General features: G+C 40.2%; 1 protein-coding gene across 4 annotated transcripts in view; it reads left to right on the plus strand.

Annotated features, from left to right (window-relative positions):
• The first annotated feature begins 846 nt into the window (after positions 1-846).
• The window catches only part of HMGN3 (high mobility group nucleosomal binding domain 3), a 29272-nt gene continuing 5476 nt past the window's right edge, over positions 847-24642 (plus strand). For 2 of the 4 annotated variants that reach the window (XR_009223571.1, XM_058566739.1), the window contains exons 1-2: positions 851-1018; positions 19729-19779. Coding sequence is in view for 3 of the 4 variants with exons in the window: in XM_058566739.1 (XP_058422722.1) it covers positions 1004-1018; positions 19729-19779 (66 nt within the window). In the remaining variant the exon portion in view is untranslated. Of the gene's footprint in view, positions 1019-19728; positions 19780-24642 lie in introns of all 4 variants that reach the window. The other 2 variants (XM_058566738.1, XM_058566740.1) reach the window with 2 other exon arrangements.

The following is a 24642-nucleotide window of genomic DNA, read 5'->3' on the forward strand; positions in this document are numbered from 1 at the left end:
TAACTGATTTGTTCAAAATTTTTGTGTCTATGTTTATGGGATATTGGTCTGTAGCTCTCTTTTCTTTCCAGGTCTTTCACTGGTTTTGGTATCAGGGTAAAACCGGTCTCATAGAATAAATTCAGAAGTGTTTTTGCCATGCCTGTTTAATGCCTTGCAGTATTTGGGGAAACATTAAATTCTGCATATTTAAATTATGTATATTTAAATATATGTTTCAAATATAAAATAATCTGTTCTGACCTTGTTCATTCTTTTTCTAATTTCCGTAACAAACACGCTATTCATCTTCAAGCCTAGTTTGAAATGGACTGAATTAGTGAGTGACTTGTAATGACAGATTTTGGGAAATTAGAGCTAAGCAATTTTAGGGATTATTGTCACTAGATATCTAGAGAGGGATTCCAAGACCCTTAGAGACCGCCAGACTCGTCCAGAACAGAACCTTCCCACTCTTCTAAGTCTCCATCATATATCCATTACAAGGCTTTATCAGTAAGAAGCGTATGAACTGCCTGATGTGTATATATTTACATTTCAGCGTTAAAGTCTCTATCTTTACTCTTTTTGCTCCTTATGAAGGCCCACACTGCTCCTACTTACACAGTCCAGAGAAGGAGCAGCAAAACAACGCAACTCCACAACCGTGTGGTTTGGGAGTTACCAGTTGAACTGGGCATGCTCAGTCACCAGGCAGATTTCTGTCGGAGAAGTGGAAACTACAACAGCGCGTACCGTGCGCGCGGAGGTGGGCGTGCCCTCGTGGAATTTAGAACGTTCCCGCAACCAATGGGGCCTCGCGGCCGGCTGCCGGGGCTCCTCATTGGAGGAGTCGAGAGGCGAGCGAGTGGAGGGCCCTGGAGGGACCGCCGAGGTGCAGGTCGGAGAAGCCGGGTCCGCCGTGCCCTGCGCGTGAGCAGCTGCAGCGGCGGGGCACATCCAGCGGCGGTGCCAGCACTTCCAGCACGTTGCTTGACTTTTTAGCTGCACGAACATAGTCATTATGCCGAAGAGAAAGGTAAGTCTTACCAAAAAAGATTTCAAAGGCCTTCAAATTGTGCTTACAGCAGATCTTGTCATTGCAGTGGATTGCGCGGAATGTGCTCGAGAGTAACTCGCGGACGCTTGTTTTCAGCTGCCTGTTGCAGACATTCCTCCCTTCCCCTCCCTCCCTCCGTCTTCATCAATCTCCGAATGTTACTTTCTCTCCAGCGACGCGGCTTCCTCTCTTTTTGAACTCACTCTCTCTGGAATGGTGTCCACCTCCAACAACAAGAAGCGAAAGCCCTTTCCATTCCCCCTTCCAGGAGGGGAGTTTCCTCTGCAAACTGCCAGGTTGTGATTAGTGTGGAGGGAGAGCAGCGAGAGGGGGAAAACAAGTACATGCAGAGGGAGATCGGAAAAAAATAAGTCGGACAGATGTTGGGTTGTCCCCATGCGGGCCGTGCCCCGGCTGGGTGCGCCGCGACGGCCCTGAGGCTCGGGCAGAAGGAAAGCCATGTTTAAAATACGCTCACCGCGGCTCGGCTGGGCGGCGGACCCGTGTGTACCCACTCCGCTGTCAGTCGGCCGAGGCCGAGGCCGGGGGGCGGGGCGCGGCGGGAGCGCGGAGGTGGCGCCGTGCGGACGGGACGGCGCCCGCTGTGGCTCCGGGCAGGGCCGCCGGGTCCGCGCGGCGACCCGCGCCCCCGCTCTGCCGGGGTCATCTTGGCCTCGGCTTCCGCTCCTTGCGCACTGTTACGGCCCCTTCCGCGCCGGCCCCGGACGCCAAGTACTTCGCACAGGGACGCATGTTTCCCTCGGAGTCCGGCCGCCACTTGTCATTGTCCCCGGGAGGGAAGGGAAGGCTTTCCTCCACCCCGAGAAAACCGGGGTGCGGCAGCTGTGTCTGAGAGGGTGCTTTACACCTTCCCACCGCCTGCCCCAGTGTCTCCAACAGTGCCAACCAGTGAGGGTGTTACATTTGAAGCAAAATTATAAGTAATATCCTGCTTCATCAGTTAAAGACTGTGGACTGATTTGTGTGTGTGAGGGAATATGTTATTCAGAAATATTGAAGTTCTAAAAATACAGAAGCTTTTGCCTTTCTTAGAGTTTACTGTGCACATACTATGTGCCTCTTAGTCTGGGAAGTTTGGCTTGCATTATTTCATTTAGTCCTCGGAGCACCTTCAGAGGTGGTACCTCCAGTGAGCTGGGGCTTAAAGAGGTGACTTGCCCAATATCTCACCAACCAGTGCTAGTACCAAAGATTTAATTAGGTGCTGCAGCTCCAGAGTCCCTACTTTCAAACACGGTTTACTCGTTCTCTTCGTTTAGTAGTGAATGGGTCAAGAGGAATTTAGGAACTCCAAAGGGATTCTCAGCCTAAGAAGGCGGATGGTATATTGAGAGGACTAATACTTGAGGTTGATTATTTAAACCTAATTTTTATGAAGGTATTGTTTTTTCAGCCCTATTGTACTGGAATGAGGATATTAAAACGATGCCACCATTTTCAGCATTTTCTCTGAGGTTTAATGACAAGCTTGGGAATTCTAGTTGAGTCAGAGGAACTAATCGTGAAGAAATGGGTTACAGAGTTAGTTGGTACCATCTCCTTTCCTGGGAATTATTAACAAATTTAGGTGAACAGTAGGTTAAATGTGCATGAACTCTTTATGTATAATGGACCCCTTTGGCGGAATCCTTGTTCAAGGGCCAGAGTTGGTGAAACCATTCCTTTTACTTTCCTTCACTGCCCACCTCTCTCTCTCTTTTTTTTTTTTTTTGCTGCAAAAGATTAGCCCTGAGCTAACATCCATTCTGTTGCCAATCTTCCACTCTTTTTTTTCCCCCTCCCCAAAGCTTCAATATATAGTTGTATACTCTAGTTGTAGGTCCTCCTAGTTCTTCTGTGTGAGCCGCCACCACAGCATGGCTACTGACAGACAAGTGATGTGATTCCAGGCCCAGGAACTGAACCTGGGCTGCCAAGGTGGAGTGTGCCAAACTTTAGCCACTAGGCCATCAGGGCTGGCTCTGTCCACCTCTCTTAAGGAAATAAAAGGGGAGAAAAGAACAGCCATAGAGGAACTGGCTTTTGATTATTATTTTATTTCTCTGGAGGGCAGAGCCCCCATGAAGAAGCTAGCCAGGCATCTTGGGACGAGAGGCAGACCTGTGTACAGGCACCTGTGTGTCATCCCTCAGAACATCAGGATGTTCTTCAGAGATAGAAAACTTCTCATTGGTTAATAGGAAGGCTTTTCATCTCTACCTGGAGCCCAGAGACCTGGGCTGGTGCTTGGACAAGAGCAGTCACAAATTAAACATGGTTGCATGGCCATCAGTTAGACCTTGGAGTTGCCTCATGGAATTCTGGAGTTCACTGGAACTTACTTTGAAAACCATTGTCATTAGGTAAAGCCTACCTAAATGCAAAGAAAAGAACTGGCTACAGTCCGTGCATAGCTGTTGGAGATCTGTAAAGCTGGGGTAACTGCCAAAACATGTACATACTACTCCACAGTATTTTTCTTGACTGAAGTACTGCTTGTTCCACATTATAATAACTTTTAAGAGTGCCCCCACAATACTTTTTACCATCTTGGCCCCTTTTTTCACCTTTTCTCAGAAATCAAGAAATGTTATATATTGAGCACCTGTTTAGTTTATTCTCAAGCAAGAAGTGGCACCAATAAAGTCAGTAAAAGCTTCTAGAATCCTAGCACTGCATTAATGCTCTAGGGATACACAGTTTGCTCTCATGGAGCTTATATTTAATTCAATGAGGTGATAAGACGAGCAGGCACAAAACAATTGAATAACATTAAGCCTGTATATATGTTCCAGAATGTATAGTATAGATTCTAAAAGCTGTAGGATAGATAAGGAAAGAAGGTTGAATTTGGGCTGGTCTTGAAAGTATGGGTAAGGACTCAAATATACAAAGAGGAAAAGAGTCACTTTCTGTTATCAGGCATTAGAATGCCTCTTTTGATTGTATCTTAACATGACCAGGCCTCAGTTTTAGAACTTCAAGGCCATAATATCCACATTTATATACAACGTTCTTATAACAAACAGTTCATAATCGTATCTTTGAGTTTTATCTATATTTTTGTATGTGATGGTCATAGCTACATTAAACTAGGTGGTTTTTGATAACTGCTGTAGTATTTTTTGAAGCACTACAGCACTCAACAGTGAGAAGTTCTTCAGTTAGCATTAAATCACTTTCTGAGTTTGTGAGATTTAAGTAAAATTGAGTTTCCTATGTTTATTACCTAATGGGTGGGAGGTCACGACCTTTAATAGTGACTGGAATAGCAGGGCAAATGATAATATTCATGACTCAGGTGGTGGTGGGACAGGGAGTGACTAGGTTCTAGACTGTTCTGGTCAGCCGTCCACGAGTGCCCGCAGTGGTCACATTGTTATGTGATGATCTGATGTTCTACAAAGAGGCACCAGCCGGTGAGGCCTGGAGTCACAGTCCTGGCATGATTAGCAACAGCAAACACGTTTGCACATCCTTCTTTTTATTTTTCCAGTTCCTCATCACTAGAACTATTGGAAATGTCCACTCTATCACATCAGAAATTCTCTAATGAGGCAATTTCCATTAGTTTGGGATGTAAACACTAGTGTCTCTTTACACTTAAAGGTTTAGGGGAGAAAAGGCTGCCTGCCTCTAGCTTTGAAATTTGAAATTAGGTTTTATCTGTTTTCTTAAAATGGAAAGGCTAGTAGTGCTGGGCCTGGCGCAGGGGTGCCTGACTAACAATACTCAAGGTTTCTGAATAATCTTTCAAACGAATGTCACTTGTCGTAACACCAGAGACAGACTCTGAAATGAAAATGAAAATACACATAAGTAAAAATATAGATAAATTTGACTACATGAAAATGAATATTTTAATATGGCCAAAAAAATCTCACTGTTAACAAAATTTTAAAACTTATGAAAAACTGGGAAAAATATTTGTATCACATATCACTGAAAAAAGTTTGCTATTTTCAAGAGATTTACAGTCTCACATGTCCTTAAGGAAAAGATGTATATCCTTATAAGAAAATAATAGATTCAAATAGATGAAAATGTTTAACTAGAAACCAAAGAAATGTAGATTATTAGGAATAATGAGATGTGATTTTTTTAAACCAATCTGGTTTAAAGAAAGATTGATAGTATCACTGCCTAGGCTGAGGGATACTGACACTCCAGCACTCTAAAAAAGCAGTGTGGATGAGAGTATAATCTCCTATAAAGAAAAAAAAAAAAGCTTTATTGAGGTATCACCTACTTATCATAAAGTCCCTTCATCTATTCAATGTATACAAGTCAATGATTTTTAATAAAATTATAGAGTTGTGTAACATTACCGTAATCCAGTTTTAAACCATTTCCATCACTCCAAAAAGGTCACTCATGTTGCTTGTAGCCAATCCCTACTCCCACCCCAGTCCCCACAACCACTGATCTACTTTCTGTCTTTGTAGATTTATCTTTTCAGGAAATTTTATATAAAGGGAATCAAGCAATATGTAGTCTTTAGTATCTGGTTTCTTTTGCTCAGCATAATGTCTCAAGGTCCATGCATGCTGTAGTATGTGTCCGGACTTCATTCTTTTTTATTGCCCAATAATATTGCATTGTATGGATAGACCACTTTTTGTTCATCCTTTCACAAAGTGATGGACATTTGAATTGTACCAGTTTTCAGTTATAAATAATGCTGCCAGAATATTTGTATGTAGTACTTTGCATGAACATATTTTCATTTCTCTTGGGACATTTTCTAAGGGTAGAACTGGTGGGTGGTATAAAAGTCTGTTTTTAACATGTTAAGAAACTTCCAAACTGTTTTCCTAAGTGATTGTACCATCATGCAGGAGGGTTCCAGTTTCTCTGCATCTTTGCTTATATCTAGTGTTTGGTTTTTTTGCTTATAGCCATTCTAATGAATTTAATTTACATTTCCATAATGGCTGACGACGAGGGCAACTTTTCCAGTGCTTACTAGCATTATATATATCTTAGGTGAGATGTCTATTCAGATATTTTGACCATTTGGATTCAAGTCCTTTATCAGATATATGATTTGTAGATATTTTCTTCCATTCTGTGGCTTTTTAAAAAAATTTGATTTGATGTTTTTTGAAAAACAGAAGTTTTGCAGTTTTGATGAAATCCATTTAGAGTCATATCTAATAAATCTTTGCCTAATTCAGGGTCACAGATATTTTCTCTTAGAAGTTTTATAGTTTTAGCTCTTATATTTAGGTCTGTGATCCATTTTGAGTTAATTTTGTGTATGGTGTCAGATAAGGATTTAAATTCATATTTTTCCATGTGGATATCCAGTAGTTCCAGCACCAATTGTTGAAAAGACCGTACTTTTTCCACTGAATTGCCTAGGTACGTTTGTCAAAAATCAATTTATTGTAAATGTAAAGGTTTATTTCTGGGCTCTGAGTTATGTCATGTTATATTTTTGTGTATCCTTAAAATTACATCAGTACTTCATTATCTTTTTTGTGTGTGTGTGTGTGAGGAGGATTGGCCCTGAGCTAACATCAGTTGCGATTGGCCCTGAGCTAACATCAGTTGCCAATCTTCCTCTTTTTTTTGCTTGAGGAGATTAGCCCTGAGCTAACATCTGTGCCAGTCTTCCTCTATTTTGTATGTGGGTTGCCACCCCAGCGTGGCTGACGAGTGGTGTAGGTTGGCGCCCAGGATCCCAACCCACAAACCTGAGCCACCAAAGCAGAGCACACTAAACTTAACCACTGTGCCACAGGGCTGGCCCCAATACCACATTATCTTGGTTACTGTAGTTTTATGGTAAGATTTGAAATCTGATAGCGTCAGTCCTCCACTTGGTTCTTCTTTTTTCAAAATTGTTTTGGCTGTTACATCCTTTGCATTTTCGTACACATTTTAGAATCAGCTTGTAAATTTCTACAAAAATGCCTGCCATGATTTTCATAGGGATTGAATTGAATCTATAAATCAATTTGGGGAGAATTGCCTTCTTAACCATATTGAGTTTCCCAGTCTGAATATGAAAGGGCCTGACATGTAGTATGCCATTTATAAATACTTGCTGAGTTTAATTGAGTTAATATTGATATACAACCTATATTTGAGTAAAGGCAAATATGGCAGGGTTGTACCTTTTATTCATCCATTTACTCGCTCCATGTTAAAGAAACATTTATTGCGCATCACCTTTATGCAAGATACCATCACCTTGCGAAAGTAAGTGAAGTATTGTTTTTTTTTCAACTCATTTTGAAGTGAATGAGTCAATGCCCTTATTTTTAAGGATCTTTTAGTCTGGCAGGGTAAGTAATATACATATGCAAGTATTTATAATTTATGGCAAGAAGGATAATGAGCCACAAGAAAAGCTATGAGCTATGGGCATTCAAAGCTTTGGCCAGAGGAAAAACACTACATGTCCAAAGAAAAAGCACTGACAAAAAGTTGTTTGGTTAAAAGGATTGGGGGTTATAGCTTTTTTGTTTTTGAATCTCAAGAGGATAGGGCTAGTTTGTGACTAAAGGGGACCTGCCATTGGCCTTTCTGTGAGGTCTTGCTTTCTTTGAAGTCCTATGAGGAATTCAAGGCCTGTTCTGACAGTTGAGATTCAATTGTGTGCAGTAGCTTCCCTCCCTCGTTAGTAAAGATTCGATGACTTCTTGGTCCCTTTCTTGTAACTGCTCTCTTGTGTTTTAGAGGTGGTTGTCTGGCACCATGTTTCTGAATTGGCACATGTTATCTGATTGATTACCTATTTTGGATTAATTTTGTGACCCTCCTAATTCGCCTTGACCATGAAGTCTCTGATGGCTCTGATCTTTCTTTTATCCCCTGTGGTACCCAGCACGGTGGTGTAACTGTTTGTTGAATGAGTGTGTGAATGGATTGTTTTCAAAGGAAGAAGGGAGTCAGTTTAATCATTTCACATACTTCTTGGGAGATAGTCCAGTGTGGTTCTGACAGTTACTGTTTACTAGCTATATGATTTGGGGCAGGTTACTTAACTTCTCCCTATGCTTCTAAATTCCTAATTCTCTAAGACTCAGTTTTCTCCTCTGTAAAACCAAGATAAAAATATGTTCTACCTCATTGGGTTGTTGGGAGAATTAAGTGAGATGGTGAATGCAAAGTACTTAGCACAATGCCTGGCGTGTATAAAACAGTCAGTGGATGTTCATTCATTATTGTGTTGGTATTTTTAATTATTAAGAAAACTACAGTGACATAATGAGCTTGTAATAAGCACCAGGCTTCCATTTTGTAGGAGGACGAATGGCACGAGCAGTGGATAGCGAGCAAGCGGATCTCACCCTGGGTGTCTAATTAACCGCGGTTACAGGAGGAGATGTGCAACAACCAAATAGCAAATGTCGTGTTTTTGAAAGAACATAAGCTTTAATCTGGTGCATTTTTACATGCTTGATTTTTCTCACAGGAAAAACATATGTTTAAAAATATCTCCATATAACATTAAGATTCCTTTGGCAAATCAGTTACCAAGTGATCCTCTTTTCGTGTATTTTTCCCCTAAAACATTGCTTTAGTTTACACCAAAGTTAAATATATTCCACTTTCCTGCAGGGTACAATTTGGAAATGGTGACTGAAATAAACACCATTTAAGCTGTCTGCTTTCACGGTACCTAGTATATTGAAAAATGATGTTCGTCTCCTGAGTAATTTAAAAATCAGTGTTGAAGATAACAAACCAAATCAAAATGTTGAATTCCTTTTCACCAGCTGCTTAGTTACTGTACATTTCACTGTCTTCTGAAAAGAGTTCAATAGAATCACGTATTGGTTCCCAGTCAAGGTGTTATTGAGTCCAGTATTCTAATATCTTGTGGACATGTCCAGAAACAGGACCATTTAGATAAGCCCAAGGCAAATGCATATTCCGTTACGTATAGAGTAAAGGACATGCATATTCAGAAGTAGGGAAATAGAGAAAACGATTTTAAATTTCAAAATTGTTTCAAAATTTAATATTTTAAAGGTAACATATCAATAACAACATATGAATATATTTATTGCTATTAAAATTTAAATAGCTACCATTTAATAAATGCCTGGATATACCAGGCCTGAGCTATGTGCTTTATATTTATTAGGCACCTTAGTTTAAATAAAAATACGTGAAGTTATTAGAAATAAACATGTATGGGAAGTATTATGGTATAATTTCATTATTTCATTTTATTCTCAGAACAGTTCTATGAGACTGTCCTCATCTCACAGATAGTGATATTGACAGCCACCATAAATAACATTTAGGTGGCTTTCTGTGACTCAGGCACTGTTCTGAGCGCTTTGCATGAATACACTGAGTCCTCCCAAGCACCCAGTGGGTGTGTGCTCTTCACACTGCCGTTTACAGAAGGCCCTGCTGGCAGGGAAGGCCGAGCTGTGGGCCTGGCAGCCTGGCTCCGGAGCCCGTCCTCTTACCCACTGAGCCCTGTGGCCTTCCGCAGACACAGTGAGCATATCAGGACTTCAGGAGATTCAGGAATTTTCCCCAGGGCATAAGCTAGGAAGGGCTAGAACCAGGAATTCTAACCCAGCCCTCTTTTACTCAGGAATTTTGCTCTTAACTGTTACACCACAATACTTCCCGTAAATGTTTATTTCTAATAACTTCAAGTACTTTTATTTAAACTGAGGTGCCCAATGAATGAAACAAGGAAGAATCAAGAGTTATGGAAATATATGAATGTTCATTTGTTTAAAATGTTGCCTTTGTTAAGATAGAGGCTGCTGCTGTTGCTTCCAGTGCCAGTCATAGAAAGTTACCCAGCAAGTCATTATTATCTGTGATCGTGCCCTAAGGCTGGCCTCGGGGGCCTGGCCTCTGCTTCTGGGAGAAGCACATTATCATGAAGCCTTCTGCGTGTGTTAGTAATCAATGGACTGTAGTGTCATACACAGGATATATATGTAAACAATTTTCTCACCCAAGTATTGATACCTTTGAGTATTGAGAGTCTGAGACTTCATATTTTCTCAAATTCCACCAAGAACTGCTGGATTTACTGTGTCCAAGATATATTGTCTTCGTTAATTTGTTATATATAGAATAACAGGGATACTTCCCTATGACCAGGAACATGTAAATATGCTTGCATATTATACAATATATTGAGAGATTGTAATGTAAATATTAAGCCACTATTACTTACACATTGGATTTTGAAAATGAGCAGGTAGCTTTTGTTTTTGAAACTCATTAAATAAGAAGAAAAGCTTTATAGCTTGGAAAATCTGTTGGACCTACGACTGCATGGATTTTTATTTCAGTGTTCTGGATTACCGATTGATGAATGTTTAATTACAAAAGTTATTTTTAAAAGGTACAAAGTGATATTATTTTAAAATTATATCTTGATTATTTTGACCCCATACAAAGATAAATACAAAGTCTCCTCTGAGAGGTATTGGTTTTCTTATTTCTTTTTCTTTTCTGTCTTTCTCTCATTTTTTATTTAGGTTTTTAGCTGTGGTTTTTTACAATACTGGACAGAGTTAGTTAAATTCTACTTTGTGGGAAGGGTGAGTATTAGGCAGGGTGGGAGTGTATGTGGGAAATAAATACACTGAAGACTTGAGGTGATATAAGTGTGAAACTTTAAAAGCTCCTCCTGAAGTTCCATATGTATTCCATCTAATAAATATATATTTAAACTGTATTCTTTCTGTCTACTTCTCATTGCTTTCCTTTACCTCTTCTCTTAATTACAGTTTTGTTATTCCCTCTTTTAGTGGTCACATGTAGATCACATCAGAGTCAGCAGATTAGTTTTGCAAAAATTCAAGGAACGTTATAACTGTGTTTGCCATTTTTTAGAAGTTAATTTGTATCTGGGCAAATAGAAAAAGAAAGTAAGCATCTGGCAACATCCCTGTAAAAACCCTGGTGTAAAAAAGTTGGAAGACTCGGGCCTCGTGTGGACTCGGCCACTCTTTACTGGGGAAGGTCACTTGCCTTCTTTGAACCTCTATTCTTCATCTGTAAAATGGGAATACTCAGACTGCTTCTGAGTATCTCCGTGCTGTTGAGAGGATCAGATGCAACAACAATGTGAAAGTACTTTGAAAAATGTAAAGTGCTGTAAAAAATGACAGAAATGATTTGGTGATTTGTCTTTTAGTTTCAATAGTGAGATAAAAATACTTGTAGCTGTGTATGTGATTATTTAAAAACCCAGAATAGTAAATTTATGTGCATCTCAACATATAGTATTTTTAATAGGAAATTGTTTATTGTTATTCCAAGAGGCTCAAGAATGAGATGGAATAGGAACATTGCATATTATGTGCTCCTTGGCTAGGTCTACAATTTAAAACATTTCCCAAACTGGAAGCCCTTTGCTCTTCTAGCATCCCAGATCGGCACCCAGTTTTGAAATTAGGAAAGCTGACACAAACCACTTAAAGTGGTATAGTGGTTAAGAGAATGAACTCTGAGCCAGCCTACCTGGCTCTGAATCCCAGTTCTTCCACTTACCAGTAAGATTACCGCTGGGTAATCTTGGGCAAGTTACTTAACCTCTCTGACCTCAATTCCTCATTTATAAAATGGACGTGATGCTCTTTTACCAACCTCACAGGATTGTGGTAAGGATTAACTCATTTAAATCATTGCATTGCACGTGAGTGCAATATACACGTTTATTAAGATTATGGTTATTCCTCTGGGCTTCTTCTCTTGTCCTTTTCCAAGACCCCAGTACCTTGCATCTCTGTAATATACACATGACACTTCATAGTGTGATTAATAAGTATCCAGCAGCCAGGTCAGTCAGGTGAGTGACATCTCCAGGTCCATCCTCTTAGTTTTACGTAAAGAAACTCAGGCCCGGGGACGTGAGATATGAGCCAGACTGGAATGCAGGCCTCTGACCTCAGCCAGGTGCTTCCTCCATGATCCCATCCATACCAAACCACAACACGTGGACAAGGGTAACACTCATGAAAGAGACAACTCAGACCAGAGATGTGTAAAATATTTAAAATTGTTTATTTCATATTTATGATATACACCCATTATTGAATTATGTATATTTACACTAATAAAATTTCACTGAACGTACTTGAACATGGCTTTTTCTTTTTTTTTGGTGATCTTTTATACCTGAATACAATGTGAGATGTTTTCCCTAAAAGTATCTCTCAGAAAAGAGAGAGACACTGTTTACTTCAGTTCATCCAAAGTCTTTTACAGCAGAGTTCTTACCCAATTACTTTTATCTTGAACAACAAAATATTATTTTGGGAAGACATACTAGCCTGACATGACCTTAATAATAAGTGTAATTTGGGTTTATAGATGTTGATGAAATTAATAGACACAAGCAAGGGAGGAAGTAGCAAAGAAATTTAGCATCAGTTTGATTATTAATTCTCTGCATGTGATCTGTCAATTCCAAGTATTGGATTTTTAAAGATTATTTTAAAAAGCAAGGCAGTGTTGGAGGATCTCAAATATTACGCCTACAGAAGAATGAAAAACAGCCACACAGATGTTAAAAGTAGTCCTTGTGGCTTTGAATAAAATTTTCAGTGTCTGCTTCATGTGTCGTAGGAATATTTGAATTTAAGGGAACTACATGTTTTTTGAAAAACCTCATAAGAATTTCATGGACGGTGCCCCCATTTGTGGAGAGAGATTAACATTGTGTTAATCAAGTAGTTGAGTTATATGTTAATTTTAGCAGAAAAGTGATAGTTAGTATAGACACATTTCAGCCTTTCTCTGGGTAGGTTATTTGGATTTTTTGTCCTAGAATGCTTTTCCTCTGCTAACCAGCTTGCTGTCGGACAGCTTTCTTTTCTCCAGCCTTGGGTTTGTAACAGAAAATGTAAATTACTTCCAAGAGAAATTTTAAATAATCAAAAAACAATAATTTTAAAATATTGGCCAGCAAGTTAGAGAAAAATCCCCTCAAAGTAATACATCCCCCGGGTTAAAAGAAGTGACTGTTGGTTTATCTGCAATGTTATATCTCTCCCAGCTTTTCCACATCAGCGTGGATAACCCAGGAGTTGAGACTGGACTTGTACTATGGCTGCTGCAAATGGTTGCTTGAATTTCATACATACTCTAGGCTCTCAGCTAATTCACTTAGGTTATAAAGCAATAACCCTTGTCACTTAAAATCTTAAGTAAAACTCTGAAGAACCTACACTTACCAGTAAAGACTTTGCACTTGATATAAGGCCCAGCACTCATTACCGAGAATCCTGAGCCCTGCTCTTTCTTCTCCTGTGTGGCTAAGAAAGATGGCACCAGGGGGTACTCGCCTTCCTCTTCCAGGCCTCCTGCCACACCTCAGTGTCTTTCTCTAAGGTGACAAATCCACATGCTAATGCCATCTAGAGCTATTCCTAGCCAGCTGTTGAAGGTCATGAGGATTTTCCTGTCTTCTCTGATACCTTCCTGAGTTTGGAGAGAGAAAAATTGGGCTCGTGTCCCCAACAGTGCCCCTCTGTACCCAAATGTACCACCATTTATTGAAAGAGAAGCTGAGCATTGGGTCATTTTTCCTGTTGATTCCTTATGGATAGTCTATAGAATAAAAATTCCAAGTTTCTTTTCTTGGCTTCCTGATAAGACCCGCTGGTCCTGTTGTAGTCCTAAGGAAAATGCAGTTGTATCCCCTTCAGTCCATTTTCGTGTCCTCAGGCATCTTTGTGTAAAGAAAGAACGGCAGTGGTACAGTCAGTCAGCTGCTGCAGGAATCCATGCTCCCTCTGCCCAGCTCTCCTCCCACGCCTGCTCTGGGGGAAGAGTTCTGAATCTGCGTCTGTAGTGCTCGTGGCTTCCCGCCTTGCCCCACTCCAGTTTCTTCATGTCGGCACAAATGAAGCAATTATGAATTATATGCCTTGAACAGAACAGGAAGAGGCAGTGTATGAACCAGATTCATAAGCCATTTGAGAAGTGCAGAAAATGCTATGTGTAAATCTAGTCATGGAATTTGTGTTAGGGCACTGTTAAACTAGGCTTAATGGATAATATTTTTATTTGGAAAAAATTTAAAGACAGAAAAACTCAGGAAATAATATACCTGTTTACCCACCACTCAGAATTCACTAATTTGAACACTTTTATCATATTTACTTCAAATCTGTTTAAAAAACAAAATGTTACAGATCACATTTGAAACACCCTCTTGGTTCCCTTCCCTTCTCAGCCTCCCTAGAGATATCCATTATCATGAATTTGGTGAGTGTCCTTCCAGTCCATGATTTTATACTCTTATGATATGTATGTCATATATAAATAAATCCATAATATTGATTTGCACGTCTTAAAACTTGTGAAAGTATAATCACACACATGTATTGTTCTGTTTCTTCTGTCACTTGATATCATAATGAATGAGAATAATTTGTTTAGGTATACTGTCATTACTAATACATTGGGACTTTTCTAATGACTTATTTTGTGGTTTCTATTTATCATGTGTTTTTCTTTGTTTTGTTGTTTTCTTCCCTGCCTTTTATTGGTAAAATTTGCTTTATTCTACTCCTCCTGAATTGTAAGTTTATAGATCCTATTTCTTTTCTGAAAATTTTTAATGACTCTCTTTAAATTTTAACAGAGTCTGAAATTATTCTGTGTCATCCTCCAGAACAAAACCAGGACCTAGTGCTCTAACTTCTGATCTATTCACCTACTCTCATCCTTCATGGTTGTTATTGTCTAAAACTCTGCTGTCCAATATGGCAACCAATAGCTGCATGAGATTATTATGCACTTAAAAAGAATGAACTGAATTTTTCAATTTTATTTCATTTTAATCAATTTCAGTTTAAAAACTAATATTAGATTCAGATATTAGAAAATTTTAAATATCTTTGGAACAACCCAGATATGTGAAACTACTATACATTTTATGAACTCTAACTACAGATCAGGTATTCCTGGTGAAAATTTAGCCTTTGAATGGAGATGTGCTGTAAGTGTAAAATACATGCCAGATTTTGAAGATTTAGTACAAAAAGTTTGTGAAATACCTTATTAATGATTTGTATATTGATTACATGTTGAAATGATAATATTTTCAATATATATTATTAAAATTAATTTCACCTTTTTTTTTTACTTTTTTAAGATGACTGTTAGAAAATCTAAAATTACATGTATTTCTATAGGACAACACTGGTCTAGGATTTCTATTGAAACTTTATTAAACACACAAAAAATAGGTATTATTATTATCTACAGGTAATGCTTAATTAGATTACCAATATCTTTTATACTTTCTTCTCATATACTTTCCTTCCATCTAAATTCAGTTTTTTGTTTTTTGTTTTTTTTTTTGTGAGGAGATCAGCCCTGTGCTAACATCCGCCAATCCTCCTCTTTTTTTTGCTGAGGAAGACGGCCCTGGGCTAACATCTGTGCCCATCTTCCTCCACTTTATATGGGACGCCGCCACAGCATGGCTTGCCAAGCAGTGCGTCTGTGCGCGCCCGGGATCCGAACCAGCGAACCCCGGGCCGCCGCAGCGGAGCGCGCGCACTTAACCGCTTGCGCCACCGGGCCGGCCCCTAAATTCAGTTTTTTTGTTGCTGAATTTGATGCTTTACTAATAGGTCCTGTTGAAAGAAAGGCTCTGTTGGTGGTAAACTTTCTTAGTATTTGTATTCTGAAATGTCTTTATTTTGCCTTCACTCTTGAATAAAAGCTGGGTATAGAATTCTAAGTGATGGTTTTCCTCAGCTCCTTGAACATAACTCCATATTTTCTTACATTTGTAGTTGCTGGTCAGAAGTAATTCTTTGTAGATAGTCCATCTCTTAACTGATAACTTTTAAGATTCTTCTCATTTTCCTTGATGTTCTGTCGTTTTATTATAGTATGTCTCCTTGTGTTTGTTTTGTTTTATTTTGTTTTCAGTTTGTTCCCTGGTGTTAGCTTTCCATCTGGAGAGTCATGACTTCAGTTTGGGAAAATTCTCAGCCATTATGTCCTTGCCTTCCTACTAGTTTTCTCTGTTCTCTGCTTCTGAAATGTCTGTTAGGTGTATGTGGAGCCTCCCAATGAACCACCGTGTCTCCTAACCTCTCTTTTATGTTGTTCATCTCTTTATTGCTCTTTGTTGCTTTCTGGGCTAATTCCTCAGCAATCTGTGACAATTCATTATTTCTTCTACTATCCCTGTTCTAGAGTTTATGTTTTGAGTTTTTTTATTTCCATGAGCCTACTTTTATTTTCAGAATTTGTAATTTTAAAAAAATTCAACTACCTGTTGCTTTTTGCCAAAGTTCAGGCCTTCTTGGCTGATTCTCTGTCCCCATCGGTCACCAGGTGCTCAGTGATCCACCTGTCTGCTGACTTGCCCTCAGATCAGCTCTCAGTGGTGCTCCAGACTTCCGAGGATCCCTGCTGTGCCCTCCATCTGGCCACCTGGTGTGTCCCCCTCCCCCTTGCTGGCTCTCAACTCAGTACCCATGCCACTTGGATGCTGAAGGAGCTTCAGATACGTGAATGAGACCTTTTTGTTTGACCATGGTTCTCTACCCTCTTGACCATTCTGGGTTCTAACTGGATTAGCATAAGCCTGCCCTGTCCTGAGGAGTGGGGCAAAAACCCCTCTGCCTTGGAATTCCTCGAATCCCCTCTGACTCACCTCATCCTTCTCATCAGCCCACCAGGAGGTTGAAGTACATCTGAGATCACCTACACACGCCCCCAAGCCTCGTCTCCCCCTCTTCTTTGTCTTTACGCCTTATAGTCCCTTAGGACAAAAACTTCCGGCTTCTGTTTTAATCCCTTCATACCATGCCCTCCTTCCTGTCTCCAGCCCCATGGCTGAGTGTTCGTGGTGGACGTGGTGTGTGATAAGACAGCCTGCAATGGTAGGGCTTTCTGAAATAGCAGTATACCTGTTCCACTGTACAACAAAAACAGATGACAAGGTTGCAGGGAATCTGGATGTAAGGAAATGTGCTCAACTTTAAGGCTCTGTTGAATATAATTTCAAATTTGATAATTCAGAAGATTCATTAATATTTTGTATCTTTTATTGCATACCATCTGTATAACAATTCATAATCTATGAAATCCTCTCTCCGACATCTTGCTTGATCGTAAGCATGACCCTTTGAGTTAGATGTCATTATCATCTGTCATGCTCGGATGAAGAGACTGAGCCCCTGTGATCAAGTCCCTGCCCCAGATCACATAGCTCCTAGGTGGAGAGCAAGATTCAGGCTGGTGTCCTGACCTCCATTCGTGCCACAGTGGTCCCAGGTAAAGATCAGTGGGCTTGTTCCTGACTGTAAATTTGTAACGTGCTTGTTAATAGAAAGCACTGTGGAAAGATTGCCAGAGAAACCAGCTTTGCCTAGAGTTGTAGCTCTTCACATCTAGAGTCTTAGGTTCATTCATCTGAGGGCATTAACACTTTCGGTTATACCTGCTTTTTTCATGTAGTGTCTTTCCGAGTTTCTCTTTTTCAGTAATTTGCATCCAGTACACACAGTGTTAGATCAGTGTTTAAAGAGTGATCTCTCGGTCGTATTACCTGTGACTAATCCACTGCATAGAAGAATATTGAAAATAATGTTGTTAACATAAGTTTTTTATTTTTATTTTTTTAATTTTTTTAAATTCTTCCTTCTTTTCTTTTCTTGCTGGGAAAGATTCCCTCTGAGCTAACTTCTGTTGCCAATCTTCTTCCCTTTTTTTTTCTTTTCCTTTTTCCCTCCCCAAAGCCGCAGTACATACTTGTATATTATAGTTGTAGGTCCTTCTAGTTTTCCTATGTGAGTGACCACCACAGCATGGCTACTGACAGACAAGTGGTGTGGTTCTGTGCCCGGGAGCTGAACCTGGGCTGCTGAAGCGGAGCCTGCCGAACTTTAACCACTGGGCCCTCAGGGCTGGCTCAGTTTTTTATTTTTTTAAATGTCATTTAACATCAGGAATAGCTATGTGCTGCTTCTTTAAATGCCTGTCAGTTAGTGGTAGAGGGTTCCGGATTGAAATCTACCAAGTGGCCTGACAGGTATGAACGAGAGCCTAGACAACAGAGGCATGAGTTTGTAGCCTTGGAAGGGGCAAAGCCGAATGGCCCACCTAGGGGTTGTCTTCATGTGCTTAGACTTCCTAGGCTGTTGCTGTCTCTGACTCGCTGACTAATGTAACAGAAGAGCTGTGAAACACACATTCCTGTGCATAAGAGTCCGGAACAGAGAAGAGAATCAACAGAGAAGAGAATCGCTGTTTCCCTTCATGATAGAGGAGGTTCCATGGAGGAGGGGAAAGTAGTTCGTTGATTTGGGAAACAGGAAAGAACTCCATGGACCTGGGAGGTTCTGGAGAGGAACAAATGATAGACTGTAACAGGCAGCCCTTGGGGGGAAGAGAAGGTTTACTGTGTCCTTTGCCTTGAAGAAGAGCTTTTGTCTTTCTCAAAGACTTTGTATACTTCTGACCTATGTTTTACACATTATTTTATAATCTAAGGTTTTTAATTTCGCATTATTTTATGTGGACTTTCCATGTATTCACATAGACTATTTTTAATCCCATTGCATTAATAGTTACGTAGTTTGCTTAAACATTTCCATATTATTAATTGATCATGTGGGTTGTTTCTAGTTATTCCATATTGGAAATAGTATAAATAAAACCGTATTTTTACAGTTTCTTTCTTTGAGTCCTGGTTCCAAAATTGGAATTACTGGGTCATTATCTGATTAGTCCTGTGTGTTTTTTCATATTGCCAGGTTGTTCTTTGAAAATATTATGTTAATTTACAGTGTCTCCAACCCCGCCAAGCAGTGGGTGGGTTTCATCATGATCTTTTAAGTTTTTTTCTCGTTTTATCAGATAAGGCATTACCACATAGCTGTTTTATTTTGCTAAGCCAAACATTGTGCCAGATGTTGGTTTACTATTTGTATTTTTCCCTTTTGGGAACTCCATGCATATCTTGTGTTAAATAATTTAATTTTCTAATTAGTTAATTATTTCAATCTTATTTATGGTCTTTAGCCAGTAAAAATTGGTGTGTCATATAACTCTATTTTCCCCGTTGTGTGTGGTCTGTGAAGGAGTGAGGCGTGAGCTGTCATGAGAGTGGGCAGGAGCTGCCCCAGGGGATGGATCAACATCAGGAAACACATGCCCCGGGGTGGCGGGGCGCCGGGCTGCCCTGCTGAGGCTGGGGTAGGGGTGCTGGAGTGGATAATGGAAAAATAGTAACCCCTGACAAGTTTGTCAGGTCGTATCAAGAAATGGCCTAGCAATCAAAGCTGGGCAGGTCTGGATGAAAGTTTGCTTTGCGCTTGGCTTGGGCTTTCCCGGCATCCTGTCCTCATCTTAAAGGAACAAAGTGACAGGAACGTGCAGGTGCGTCCCGGCCCCACACTGACCGCTGGGTCCCTGTTCTTTCATCGGTGGTGGACTCATCAAAGACCAGTGAAAATTGCTTAGGTAGAATGTACATCGAGAACAGGGGCTCACCGCAGTTCTTGCATGTTCCTGGTTTAAAATTAGAGCAGTTATGCAGATAAATGCAGTGTGTGTGTGTAAAAAACGTATCCTTTTACGAACTTACTTTTTCTCTACAAAATATCTGTTGGCCTTTGTAATCCAGAGAATTGAAATAGCTTTTTTTTTTTAAATCTCCCTCTAATGTGTGTTTTCCAATTTAAAAACAATTCACTGAAATATTTTCTTTCTAGTCTCCAGAGAATGCAGAGGGCAAGGATGGATCCAAAGTAACTAAACAGGAGGTGAGCGTTTCTTTGACATCCTGTATTTAATGATTTAACTGGAATTTTTACTATTGTTATCACTGTCTGCATCTGAATGAATGCTATCCTAAACAAGGTAGTTGAGACTACATACACCAGAGATAAGAGTGTGGTGGTGCAGTCTCGCTTGGCCTAGGTATATTTCAGTTGGGTACACCAGTAAGGCCTTTTCCACTTACTGTGTGTTTATATTTCTACCTGTCCTTCCTGCTGTCTGTTAGAGCGGATACTGTGAATTCCTTCTGGGCAAAGAGCGAGATAATAGGTAAATTCATCAAGGAGAACAAAGTCTGCCTTTCACAGCAAGGAAATGAAAGACTGTTGGTTTAATAAATTCTCTGCTCCAGTGAGTGAATTATAAGTATTTGCCTAAGAGGAATCATCTCTAAAGTCAAAAACTATGGAAGGATACACAAAATGTCAAAATATTAAAATTGGGTTTTTTTAATCAGGAAAATTCTTAGGGCGGGATAATTACTTGGGCAGTAATTCAAAGAAGCTTCGTATTAAAATACAGAAACCTCGAAACACTGGGAACTTGGGAGGGTTGCTTGCATTTGACCCTCCATGGTAATATCATGAGCTTCTAGAAGGAGGTGGATGAAAAAGTAGCAAATGAGATGGTAACTGTGATGACAGCTGTTCACTTTTGCACAGGGCTTTACAGTTTGTGGAAAAACTGCAACTCTCACCCTTGAACTTATAAACTAAAGGAGGTCATGAGAGAGACAAAAACAATATCTAGTTACAGATTCTTTGATTGGGTGATTCATATCGTGGTTAATAATTCAGAGGAATTTGTCATGATAGCAAAACCCCCTACACAGATTTGTACAAGGAAATTCATTCTTCCAAATGGAGAATCTTTAACAGGATCTATAAAGAAATAATTTAAAAGCAGAACAAACAAAAACTGCCTATAACCAAGTCCCCACCATCCATTTACCCAGCATTCAGTGTTCAGCAGTTTGGGAGATGAGGTCTGTGATCCAGAATCAAGTCACTAAACAAATGCTAGAACCAACTAAAAAATGATAAATGCTTGAATTTTCTTGAAAATGGCAAAATATAATTTGTCGGACAGTTGGCTAAGTATAACGAACCTTAATGTTTTTAGATTTGGGCACGAAACGCATTTGAGTTTCTCCATAGGGACTGCTATTTAAATTGATCGGTCACTCAGAAAACCTACAAACCATTGCACACAGTAGATCTTGGATAGTGAAAAGTCTTTCCAGTCCTTCTACACTGAAAGCAATCCAGCTAGTTAGAATATATGTAAAAGATTTTTGCTTATACAGCTGTCTTATACATATTATTTTAGCCTCAATGTTTTTATTACTTCTATTTTTCATATTGTTATTTTTAATATTTTGTATTATTGCTAACAAAAATCTTTCCTAGACCAGACTCTACCTGTCATCTAAGCCAAGACCAGGTTAAAACTCATAATATGTCTTCAGGACATCAACACAATTGTTTGAAGGGTAAAAAGGTCATTCAATTAGCTGGTGGTTTAGGATAAGAACTATCAGACAGCATATTGATTGATCTTTTTCCCCACTGAATTGACTGAATCTTCTAGTTGTGTCATTGAGGATGCACAGACTTGACTATAGTGAAAAGATATCAGTTACAAAGGGGGATCCTCTTTTGAAAATCCTCTCCCACTGTCAGGATATATGAAGGGCTTGGTGTAGAGTAGAGTACTTGGACAATAAATGGCCCAAACAATATATGACAATTACTACACTCGGCAGTTTGCAAAGCCCTTTCACGTCCATTATCTTATCTGATCCTTACGATAACCCTAACATGAGGGCAGAGCAGATTCATTCCACAACAGCAATAATGTGTTGAGCACCTGTACTCCGCCAGCACTGTTCTACACTCTGCAGATGCCACAGTGAACAAAAGAAGCAACAATCTCTGCCTTCATGGAGCTCCCATTTTAGTGAGGGGAGAGAGAGAGAGTAAAATAAAATAACTGGATATTTGCTGTGAAGAAAAATAAAGCAAGGAAAGAGAATAGTGAATGTCAGAGAAGTGCTATTTTTGATAACAAATAGGCACATGCTAACAAGGTTCTCAGAAAAATGTATGATTTTCCCCAGGTGTCGTAACTTGTTAGTTGCAGAATCAGGAAAGATATCTGAGTCTCCTAATTCAAAATCCTCTGTGCTCGTGCCCCTTTTGTGGTAATCATAAAAATCTGATTATCCAGTGCTTTTTCTCTGTCTTCTCCATTCCCCAGCCAAGGCTCTGATATGTATCTTTCCCTACTTCCCAGTTTTGCGGAGAAGGTACTTTCTATTTAGCTCCTTATTTGTTTGGGGGAATTAAAGGAAACTTGACTTTTGGGTTTTGCTTGGAAGTATATGGTTAGGCTTACGAGCAATAAGAAATCTCATAAAAATAGAAATACTTCCAAATTCCGATGGAGTGGCCCACATGTGTTGAGCAGTATTCAGCAAAGTCCAGTGATTCTGCTTGAATCTAACTATCCCAGTGAACTTGGTCCTAGCAAGATTAGACTCCATGTCTCATTTGCAACCAGGACATTAAAGTAAAAGACTACATGTCTTTCAGAGTCGCCTTCACCAGAATTTTCTCCAGCCCAGAGGGTGATCAGTTAATCAATAAATGCTTACTGAGCAATTCCTTTGTGCCCAGCAGTATAAACCACTGGGACAAACCCTCACATTAATTGTTTCTGTAACTCTCCTGGTTACTTGTCATTCTAAAAGCCTTCCTTCCTTTCTTCCCTGAGAATCACTCTTTTGACCACTTTTGCTGAAGATTCACACATAATCAACAAATGGAGAAAAATTCTTGTCTTCTTTTTTTTTTTTTTTTTTTTTTTTTTGTGAGGAGATCAGCCCTGAGCTAACATCCGCCAATCCTCCTCTTTTTTTGCTGAGGAAGAGGGCCCTGGGCTAACATCGGTGCCTATCTTCCTCCACTTTATATGGGACGCCGCCACAGCACGGCTTACCAAGCAGTGCGTCGGTGCGCTCCCGGGATCCGAACCAGCGAACCCCGGGCCGCCGCAGCGGAGCGCGCGCACTTAACTGCTTGCGCCACCGGGCCAGCCCCCTTGTCTTCTTTTGATAGTAATCCTACCCAACAGCCTGAGTCCCAAATGAACACTTCAAATTCTAGTGTTTGAAAGAGGAAAAATAGCAGTCTAGTCTATTTTATGTCCAATAAATAGAGTTCAGTCATTTATAGATTTAAAGGCTGTGGAAGCTGATGGAACTTTCCAGGAAGGTGTACACACCTGCATGCATAACCACTCTGCTGACTGAGTGAAAGATTCGTGTCCACTGTTTGCAGTAAAAAAGAAACTCTTACGATGGTTACTGGAAAGGAAAGTATAAGAAAAGTCTTTTTTTTTGTATGGCATAGAAAGAAGAGCTGGTAAATTTTAGGCAGGAAGTCATAAAATGATTTTACAGTAAAAGAGGGATGTGCTTTTTAGAGATTGGTTGGTTTAGACATGGAGGGAGGCAAACTTTGCTTTTGCCTTAATTTCTTAGGCTTTCTGTTTTGAACCTCTTGTACTGGACCTGAATTATCAAAAGGTAGTGAGTTTTCTGGATCACAACTTGTTCAGGCCCTGCAGGGCGGTGCGTGGTTGGAATGTCTCTGGAAATCCTGACGGGCCGTCTGACATCACTGCCTCGTTAGTGTGTTTGGGTGTTTATATGGAAAGGAGAGGAGCAAAAACTTTGGAGTTGAGGAATTTTTCACATTTTGGCCTCACTTCAATGAGGGCCCCTGCTAGGCATTGGAGCTCCAGGAATGCAGGAGAAAGATGGTCCTGTGCAGTAGGGGTACAGACATGGGACAGATGAGGTGAGCAGTGAGGTGAGGCCAGCGTGGTATGCATAAATTACCCCAAGTGGAGAGGGATTCAGGAAGGTCCGTCACCCCTCTTTAGCATGGAGGCTGCTGCTCCTCCTTTTGGGGGCCACCTTGCTGAGCAGTCTTCTGCTGACTGCGCTTTACTTGTGAGATGGTGTGGATAGTTCTTGAGGCCACACGGAAGCTTCCAGGTTGAGCTCTATGTGATAATCGACAGTGCTCCTTTGCTTCTCCACACTTGGAAAGCGTGTTGAAGAAGCACAAGTTACCTACTTGCTGCCTGGTTTAGTTGATAATGTTGCCTTTTCTTCAGTGATACCCACTCATGCAATTGAAAAGCCATCACAGGATTTGGGTTCTGCTTCCCCGTGACTCGTGAGAGCGTTGTCGTGAATGTACCGTGATAATTCTGGCAGAGGCTGCAGTGTTTCTTGCGGAGCATCTGATACAGGCGCTCCCCCAAAACTGTGTGCCAAGCTGTACATCCCCTTATCTGGTGCAGCGAATATATCACAGCCTCCACTTAACCTGCGCAGTCCTCTAGTCTCAGCACATACTGCTACCTCGCCTTCAGTCCAGCTCTGATCTTTCCTCGAGTCCCCAGAGTTAAAATTATTTGTGGAGACTCTGGCCCTTTATTTGCTTCCGTAGTTTAAAGAAAGATAAGTTTAGCTTCCTCTGGCTGTTTTCAGCAAGAAAGTTCTTAGATGTGGAGATGGCAAGAAATATTTTTTCCAGTTTGGCCTGACCCACTGACCTAGACTTACCTAAGCATGGCTTCAAGAATCTCCTGATTCTTTGCAACCATGGCACGGGCTCCTACTGACTGTTTTTGCTGACTCCCTTAAAAAATTATTTAAAACATTTATGCTATTGTAATGAGACAGTTGCATAAGGCAGCAAGAATTAGGGAAAAGCTTGAGTTCATTTATTCAGCAAGTATTCCTGAGTATCTGCTATATGTTAGGTGGTACA

This window comes from Diceros bicornis, chromosome 23 (assembly GCF_020826845.1).
Source record: "Diceros bicornis minor isolate mBicDic1 chromosome 23, mDicBic1.mat.cur, whole genome shotgun sequence".
Taxonomy (NCBI): domain Eukaryota; kingdom Metazoa; phylum Chordata; class Mammalia; order Perissodactyla; family Rhinocerotidae; genus Diceros; species Diceros bicornis.